At 50.4% G+C, this 9,451-nt stretch overlaps 1 protein-coding gene across 1 annotated transcript; it reads right to left on the bottom strand.

The window, feature by feature from the left end:
• Positions 1 to 720: 720 nt before the first annotated feature.
• LOC120792163 (protein MB21D2) lies at positions 721 to 9,177 on the bottom strand. Its single transcript, XM_040131232.1, has 2 exons — positions 8,858 to 9,177; positions 721 to 3,688 (listed from the first exon to the last, which is right to left on the bottom strand). Exons 1-2 carry the CDS (start codon positions 9,111 to 9,113, stop codon positions 2,424 to 2,426), a joined length of 1,521 nt encoding a protein of 506 aa, XP_039987166.1. The 5' UTR covers positions 9,114 to 9,177; the 3' UTR covers positions 721 to 2,423.
• Between the last annotated feature and the right edge of the window lie 274 nt (positions 9,178 to 9,451).

Here is a 9,451-nt window from a genome sequence, read left to right as displayed (position 1 = left end):
ACGTCGGGGATATCATGTCTAAAGAGATATTCTGTGACACTCTACCAGATGATGGTCATAATGCAGCAGATTAGGCTGAGATTAAGCAGTGGAGAGGACAGGCCGCAAGTGCACAGTGATGCCGTCCACCGCGGACAGCGAGGTGCTGTCCAAGGTGGAGATACTCGGCCATTTCGCTCATGACGTGTGTTGTATCATATAAAAAACTCCATACGAACACGTTAACAAGGCTGAAGGATCGGTTTTCATTGGAGGGGGTCTTAGTGAGTCTGTAGCTTTCAGGCCCGTTTAATGTTGAGCAGGTAATTCGCACCAACGCTAAACTGGCCGACAACGCAACAGTTAATTTTCCAAGCCACCTTCTGCCACACGTTGTTTGGGAAGCCTCTGACCACTATTATAACCTGGTATAACCCACTGAGACCCTACGAATGTCTTCCTGCATGTGTGAAAATATTTTCATTTGCCCCCCACCTCTGCATGAAGGCTGGCTTTTCCCTCAGCCCTCCAGCGTTGCCGTCGGATCAGCTACAAACACTTCTCATTTCCTACACGGTCGGACAGCGCGTTATACGAACCACTTCTTTTCTACTCCCTTGCTGCAGGAGCCTTTTTTAGCTGAGGTGGTCAGCCGCCCCGATCCTGACGCATCTTACGATCGATTCGGCCGGAGGATAATTGTCTCCCCCCTCCCCCCGCTCTGACGTGAGCCAGGTGTGAGCGACGCCCTGGTGAAGTATTACCGCGGTGTCACTGTGCACAGGCTGCTGTTCCACTGGTTAATACGCACATTTAAATCGTGCCGTACGATGATTCTTCGGTAGAGTGTCACCCGTCTAATGATATGATGCATCGTTTCAGAATCAGGACGAACGCGACGTCCACCGTCGAGAGGAAAAGTGTTTTTGTACATTCTGTGCAAAGTTAGACGAAAAGTAGTCCACACATCGTTATCAGTCTCTAGTTCACTTTCTGTCTACGCACACCAGTGTTCAGTCAGTTTTCTTCTATTTACAGTTAGTTTTCTAAGACGTTAGTACCATCATTCCCCAGCGGGACTAAGACATTCCTCGGAGGGACAAAATCCACCTTCAGACACAACTCTGTTACCTTTGCTCCCGGCTCTGAGACGGTCGGCGCCATTTGGCATCCCCGCCTTCTTCTATACAGTCTCGATCTACAATCTCGTTGCTGTTCCAGGCTCGGTGTGGAACCACGAACGACGTGGACATGAGAGTGACGTTCCGGTGTTTTAAGTTTGTGTTTTAAAAATAAAGAAAAAAAATTTAAAAAAAAACAAAAACCTCCCACTTTAGGTTGTTGTCACCTCCTCAATACTAATTATAAGATAATATCTCATAACTGACCAAGGATATATTGATAAGATATTCTCATAATTTCATTAAAAAAAATCATAAGAAACCTTGTAATTGAATTATGAGAAATAAGTACCTATCACGGACTCATAACCAAATTGTTATGAGAAACATTCTCATAAATTCTCATAATATTAATGGCCTATATCAGGTAGCTTCTCATAGTTATGACTTAGTATCGGAGGTGCTCACCGTACTGATTCATTATGGGCTTGTATATTTGTGGTCCTATCTCATTATTATTTCATTCAACTAAATCTTAATTATTAAATTAGTCATAATTCATGAGTAGAAAAGAGCAAATTAAAATAAATAAATAAACCGATTGATCGGATTCTTGAAATTGTGATTCTGTGATAAAAAGTTTCCAACATTTGCTCGAATGTTTCATTTTTTACAGATTATTTAGTGTCATCTTTTAAAATGTTTTATCTCGTGTCAGTTCCAGTTGATATGTGATATGAGTTTTTATTCTTTCAGCGGTAAAGACTAGCTAGTGATTACATCGTATTTTAAGTTGGACGATAGTAGCTTCACGTTACCTGATTACTACAGGCTTCAAATCTGACCCTTCACTGGGTCAGTGAACCCAAAATATGCTCTGAACAAGCTCCTGCGATGTTTTCGGGTGGGTGGTCTCGTCTCATTTCCGGGATCCCTGATAATTACATTAAACTGCCGCAACGTAGGAACACGAATTCCATCTGAAGGTGGATCTTCGCCTCATCCTTAAGTTTTAAAAACAACCTGCTGCTATTCAGCTGTCTATTTAAAAGGCATTCAGCAGGTAAAAAAAACACAGGGCACACAGTGAAAGAGGAGGGAAGAGGGGAAAGGGGGTAGAAAAATAAAAATTAAAAAACTGTGGCGGACACAACTAGACGATCACCTCACTTCACTCTGTGGCAGAGAAACATAAAAAATGTAAAAAACAAAGTTTCAGAGGAGGCGGGGCACCGGGCGAGGAGGAGGAGGAAGGCAGAGAGAAAGAGGAGGAAGAAGAGGAGGAGGAGGAGGAGGAAGAGGTCTTGGAGATCGTTTTCAGTCTCAGAAGAACTTGTCGTCGATGCGGAAGTGCGGTCGCGTGACGTCGTCCGGGTTGATGAAGACCGAGATGGATTTCCCGGGATTCTCCGTGACGAGCTGCTGAAGCTTCTTGGCCAGCCGGTCGTCGGGCTGGTTCTCTCCGCCGGCGTCGGACTGTGGCGACGGCAGGTTGTTGGAGCTGCCCCGCCACTGCAGCTCCACCGTCAGCCTGTTGGCCGCCTTGGCATGCTCGATGGTGGTGCGGAGGTGCTCGGCCGGGTCGGAGCGCACCGAGGAGAGTTTGCGGGCGTGCAGCATGGCCGTCTCGTCCGACAGGTGTTCCAGCATGTTGCACTGGGGGATGAAGTAGTTGGGACACATCTTGTTGACGAGGCAGTGCTGCAGGTCGTCGATCAGGCCGAGCAGGAAGTGGGCGGAGAAGTCGTCCTGCGCCAGGTAGTTGGCGGGGAGGCGGTCGCAGGCCCACAGCATGATGCTGCGGAGGTGGTAGGGGCTGATGGCTTTGGGGCGAGACAGCAGCTTGATGATGATGGCTTTGCAGGCCTGGTAGGCCTGCATCAGGCTGGACGAGATGCACTTCTTCAGCTGCACCTCGCTGCGGGCGAACGACAGCCGCCACTCGTTCTCCTTGCGGCCCTTGTAGGAGCAGGCGGGGACGAGGTAGAAGCCGCTGATTACCTCCTCCTCTGTGATCTTCCCATCCCAGAAGTGGTTCTCCATCAGCCAGCTCTGAGCAACGGCCGGCCAGCCCTTAAACGACACCACAGGGACGATGTCGTAGAGCATCCGGCTGCTCCCGACGCCCAGGATGACGGAGATGATGGTGCCGTTCCTCTCCACCTTCTCCACTCTCGGCATCCCTCTCTGCGGCTTCTTCTGCACCTCCAGCAGCACCAGGGAGATGGACTGGTAGAACCAGTCGGCCACCAGCGTCGGAGAGAAGAAGTAGTTGGTGGTCCCGTTGATGTGGTCGACGATGGTGCAGCAGTCCTTCCACTTGTTGATGGTTCCTTCATCAAAGAGGCGGAGGCTGAGCCAGGAGTGGCCCAGGGCCGAGTGCCTCATGTCCAGGGTCACCGGCTGGTTGCGGTCGTGGAGTTTGAGCGCCGGGACCAGCAGAGTGAAGTCCATGTCGTAGTCCGTGCCGCGGGCGTAGACGCTCAGCTCGTCCAGGTCCATGTCCACCACACCCTCGCGAACGCCTCCCGACAGGAGGAGGTACTCATTGGCCACCGGGAGCTTCTGGTCCAACTTCTGGACCATTCCTGAGAGACAGAGGAAGAAAGACAAATAAAGAATTATAACATCATACAGTATACACATACACACACAAACCAAAAGAGCACACAATGTTGTTTCATGGTGCAACTGCGTCTGGTTCAGACAAACTGCTTTTCAGATCTTCCAACAGCATCTGAAACCTCCTCCTTTCACACCTCTCCGACGTCAGGATCGGAGGTTCTGACAGTCACAGTCACTCGGCACAGGTGAGAAAGAAAGCTCTATTTCTGGTTGCGGCGCCGTGAATGTCTCAGTGGATAAAGCGTCAGAAAATCTGCTCCGTTACGTAGTGTAATTTAAGGCCTGAAGGTATTATAATTATCCAGAGTGGTCCGAGCCAGACAATTAAGTCCGTCATTAGAAACGCAGCGGTTTAGGGCTTGATCTTATTTCATTCAAAACACTTTCCAACCAAAACACGGGACACGAGACATCAATATAATCTTTTGACAAAAGTGTTCTCCCATACACACTGAAGTTCATCCACATTTCATAAAAGATCAAGACAAAATTCAGTTACATCCGTCTCTTAGACAAGAGTCAATTGTCCAAGTGTTCCAAAAAGCAGTTACCCATGTGTGACCCTGTGTGTGTAGGAGTCTAGGACAGAAGATTTCAGTCTCAAATTGATGGGACTGGAAGGCTGAGTCCAAGCTGAGAGGTAATTATGGGACAGTTTATTGTTTCGTTTCTCTTTCTGGAGGGGTAATGAGGAAAAAAGGTTGTTTCTTTGTGGACACTGGAGACGTTTAAAAACGGGCAGCCACCATCATTAGAAGCCCAAAGGGTCACCAAATTCAGGCAGATGATCCCATTCTGCGATTCTCCAGGTAGCGAGAGGTTCCAACAAACATCTCTGGAGCCCAGAGGGAGAAAAGAATAATCTAAGTGCTCTTGGTGCTTTCTGGCACCAGCCGTCAGTCTGACGCAGCTCGGGGATTCTTCACTCCACTGAAAAGCTCGAGGTGACTTTTACTATAAACCAGAATCAAAATGGATTTAACACTTGTTTAACGCTTGTCGTTCCAACGGTCTCCTCCCTGCAACCTGTCTCACTCTCACTCCCACTCCCTCACAGGTGTCAGCAACTATCACCCTCTCCGCTGCTGCGCAGTAAAGGACCAGTCTGCTGATTTTTACTTCTTCGCTGGCTGCTACAGTTTTCCGGGTTTTGTGTAAGTCGCTGCAGGGTTTTGACCCCGCCCGTGAGAGCGGCCGGTCGAAAAACAGCGAAGTTGCCTCGGGACCTGGTCAGACCACACCTCGGATGAACTAGTTGGTGTCGAGCAGATGGCGGCAACGTGACGAAAGGAAGGAGCGGCCATTAAAAAGAAAGGTAGCAGGCTAAGCTGTAGGCTGCTGCCACCTTTTATATGAACTATTGCATATTTGCATTGCAACTATCAGAGAAGCAGAAGCTGTTTAAGCAGTAAGCAGGAGAGCAGAACAAGGGAACCGAGTCAAGACAATATGTTGTTGGGGTTCTGGTTTTTCTCTATTATGTAAACGGACTTTTTTCACAAGCCTGAGGTTCGTTTAGTATCTGTCAGCTCGGTGAGGAGAGAGACAGTTAAAGCAAGTATTCGGTCTGAGCTGGGGGACGGAGTGCGTTTGCTTCTCTGGATTCAAATATTAACACACCAAGCCAGACCACAACATGGTCAGTGTGTCGGCAGAAGCCCACAGAGCCTCTGGCCCCACCCAGCTACACAACCACCAGCTCACTCCGGTCCAAAGACTCTTCGGACTAATCGGGTCTGGTAGGATCCTGTTGCACTGCTGCAGGATCTCAGGTCTGTGTGTCTACTGGTCCGATACCGGAGCGGATCCATCATCACGGGAGAAATACTGTTTTCGGGGCACGCAGAGAACGTAAACTGTGAAGTGCTGCTGCTTGTTAATTGGTGGATCATCATGCTGCTGTGCTCTCTCTCTCTCTCCCTTTGGGTCTGTGCGGGTCCAACACAGTCCGGATCAAGTCTCATTACGATCAGGTCTACTTTGCGCAGGTCTGGCCTCAGGTCCCTTTCAGCTCAGATCTTGTTTTGGAAAAGCTTTGGGTGTGTTTTGGGTTCGGTTTGGAACTTTGAAGGGTTTGGACTGCATCAGACCGGACAGGTCATTGTGTTCACCCTCAGCAGTTGGACCGGATCGGTCTGGACTGGTTTTTTCCGCTCTGCTGAGCTAAAAGTGAAGACGCACACACTTCCTGGCTGATGGCTGCATTCCTGTGCTGTAGTGGAGTGGACACGCAGTGTTCGCCCGGCGGTTTTTCACCGGTTCCCAGAAACAGTCTGAACTGAAAGATCGCAGACAGAACCCAGTTCTGGACACCTGCTTCCTGTGCTAGTTTTGTTTTGTTTTCTTCATCTTCCTGCTGCTGTGTGAGCTGACGTTAACAGCACAATAATCCATGACTGCTACAGAAAATATACAGTTATGTCCATAAGTATTTGGACAGTGACACAATGTTTTATAATTTATCATAAACCTCTGTCCACCACCACGGCGGATTTGACACGAAGGGATCGAGATGTGATTGAAGTGTTGATTTTCAGCTTTAATTCAAGGGGTGTGACAGAAGCATCAGGTTCACCGTTGAGGAATTACGGCCATTTTTACCCATAGTCCCTCATTGTCAGAGGGGTGCTGTGGGTAACCGTAGGTCACAGACTCTCGGAGAGGAACAGAAGTACACGCCTCCCGAATCGCAACCATCCATTGTGCAGGCGTGAAGCCCATTCATCCAAAGTTAGAGCAATTATATAATTTTCACTGCCTCGTTTTTTCCCCCACTAATCCGAACGACAAACACAAGCTGTGAAAAACACCAGGACCATTTGTTGTTCCCCGTCTGGACATTTTGGACGAGACAGATCTGTCCACACAATGTCGACTCAGTTTGAGCAGAATCTGATTTATGTTTGAAACGAATCTGACAGATCTGTCGGCAGAGTGTCAGCGTGTTCGACGAAAACATTACTCAATTTAACTGCACGGCTCAGCCTGGTGGACATTTTTGCAGTGTGTGTGTGTGTCTGACTACTTTAATCCAGATCCTGGAGGAGATCCAGCATCATGATGAAACTCTCCGCCCGGAAGCGTTTTCGCCGATCAGATGTCACATTCCTACAGTTCATCCTGCACGTTTCCTCTTCCTCTCGCGCCGTTTCCGTCACGATCGCGATGACAGAACTCTCTCTGCCGTTAATAAAGTTTTACCGAAGCAGCGGAGTGACCTGGCTCCGTCAGGACCCAGTCTGTCTCAAACGTCAGAAACTCAGCGCGAAGGGTCGACCCCACCTGACTTCATCCTCTAGAGATGCAGTGATGATCGCGTTGTCATGTGAACCCCTCTGGGCCGAAGGATTCACCGTAACCTACCTAAAACTACCGGGAGACGACGTGCGCATCCCGCTACAGTCTCTCCTGGAATCCGTTGGGTTTACGCTCAAACTAAAAACTCTCTCCCACCAACGTCTCTGAGCCTCCAGCCCCAAAATGCGTGACCGCAGACGCCAACTGCGCAGGCGTGAACACACCCACCTACGCGGACATCAGAAACAGTGCAAACCGAACCACGTGTGCGGCCACTGTCCATCTCTCCGGCAGAATCCAGGTCTGCTTTGGAGTATGTCAGGACACGGGAGACTTGTATTCCCTGACCTTAGCCTTTAAGGGATTGCCTATTCCCAGGCAACAGGTGCACCGCCCTAAGACGGCCCGAGCGCCGTCTTGGGCCACGTTCAGACCGACCTTCTCCAGTGAGAAAAACCTGACTAAGCAGCTTGTGCCGACGCAACAGTGCTGAGGGCAAAGGAAAAAAAAGACCCAGGGTCGCCCGCCACAAGTCCAATCAAAGTCATCCGAGCAAAGCAACATGTCGGCCAATCACACTCGCTCCTGGTAGGTGGAACATCAACGCTGTCTTTCTTCTATTTACCTCGAGATGAAAGATAAACACGGCTGCTGCAAACAGGCGATGAACACGATATTGATCTGCGACTTGTCTGACCATCGATTCATCACTTAAGACATTTTCAAAGCAAAAATGCCAAACGTTTGATTCCTCCAGGCTCTGAAATGTGAGCATTTGCAGCGCGTCTTGGCCTCACGCCACAGTAGCCGAACCTCTCTGGGTCCTGGACCGTTAGTCGGACTAAACAAGACATCTGGAGACGTCCCCTGGTGCCCTGGTGCATTCTTCAGCGTTTTCTGTCGTTTTGCTACCGAAACAATTCATCTCGAAACAGATAAACCTTCAAACTCGTGGATCTGTTAGTCTGACGGGACTTCTCGGATCAGATTTCATCTCCTCACCTGTTCCTGAAGCAGCAGGCCGAGGCTGCTGTGGTACTGAACACCCGGTAAACGGCGACAAACCCGGGGAGGGGGCGTGAAGCGGATGAGGACGCGGTTAAAAACACTCCAAGCCGGTGGATCTGGCAGAAACGCTCCGGAGAACACTAATAAACCTTTTTCAGAAAGAAAAACAAAAAGGATGACAGCGGGGACAGCGCCTACGGTTAGGACTCTGGGGGAGGAAGGGGGGCGATGGACACGGGGCAGGTTAACACCGTTTTCACCAAGCAGCAGGCAGGACCCTGTTGCTCCGGATGGACAGAGGAGCGATGGAGGAATCCGGAAATACACGTTTCTTAAACGACCTCCTGGGTCACAGCCCAAACATTTCAGAAGCGAGCTTCAGTAAAACCGCTGGTCTGTGTGTCCCGCAGCTTCCCGTATCCTTCTCTTCCCGTGTCTTCCTGTTTATCGTGTTATATCTCAGCTCGTGAGCGGCCGGAAGGGAAACATTTTGTTCAGAGAACCCTGAAGGCATCACGGGTCTGAATCACCGTGATGCTCTGGAGAGACTGAGTCTCACCTGACCTGTGCACAGGTAGACCGGCCCCCATCCCTTCAGGGGCCAGGCAGCCGCATCCTGGATATGAATCTCAGCCAAGATTTACAGTCACGCCCGTTATGGAGTCTGAGGGTTCAGGGGGGGGGCATCCTTTCACTGCCAGACCACAAACCCCGTCGGGCCGATGTGTTTTCCCTTTAAACAACGGTGTTCGGCTCGGTGTGTGTGTGTGTGTGTGTGTGTGTGTGTGTGTGTGTGTGTGTGTGTGTGTTGTTGTTTGCTCCCTCACCCAGCATGGAGAAGATGAAGTCCTTGGCCGTGTGGATCTCCAGAGCCCGCTGGTCGTCGTACTCCCGCTGGTCGTGCTTGCTGAACTCCTGGATGAGCCGGTTCAGGTCCTCCATGCGGGCCGCCGACCTGAAGTCGAGCTCGGGCCCGACGCCGCCGCCGCCGCCGCCGTGCGGCAGCCTGCCGGCGGCCATGGTGGGGCTGTTCCCGAGGCTGCCCGCCGAGCCAGCCCGACCGGAGAGAGCAGGGGCCGCCATCTTTCCTCCACGGTCACACACAGTTTTACTACCGCTGGGTCCTACAGCTGCTGGTCTGTGCCGAGCCGAGCCGAGCCGAGCCGAGGAAGACCACACCAAACACAACCGCCGGAAACAACTGCTCCACTTCCGGTGCTCCCCGCCTTCAAAATAAAGTGCCGATTCAGGAAGGCAGGTTGTACTGTCACTGAGCGAAACAAATTAGGCGGGTCCCCCCCATTCGTTTTATTAAATTTATCGGTAACGCTTCATTTACGGGCTCTGTTTAATAATCTCCCAAAGGAGTCTCCTGGAAAGGACCACGTACTCTGGTTCTAGTTAGAACCAGATAATCTGGT

Source organism: Xiphias gladius, chromosome 7, assembly GCF_016859285.1.
Source record: "Xiphias gladius isolate SHS-SW01 ecotype Sanya breed wild chromosome 7, ASM1685928v1, whole genome shotgun sequence".
In the NCBI taxonomy this organism is placed as follows: Eukaryota; Metazoa; Chordata; class Actinopteri; order Istiophoriformes; family Xiphiidae; genus Xiphias; species Xiphias gladius.
The sequence above is the reverse complement of the archived record's forward strand: the minus strand, read 5'-3'. Positions and strand labels throughout refer to the sequence as shown.

Bases quoted from the DNA above. Each gene is read 5' to 3' on its own strand.
- LOC120792163 (XM_040131232.1), bottom strand. From the start codon at position 9,113: ATGGCGGCCCCTGCTCTCTCCGGTCGGGCTGGCTCGGCGGGCAGCCTC. The intron at 3,689-8,857 runs GTGAGGGAGCAA...TCTGTCTCTCAG, and splicing joins CTTCATCTTCTCCATGCTGG to GAATGGTCCAGAAGTTGGAC.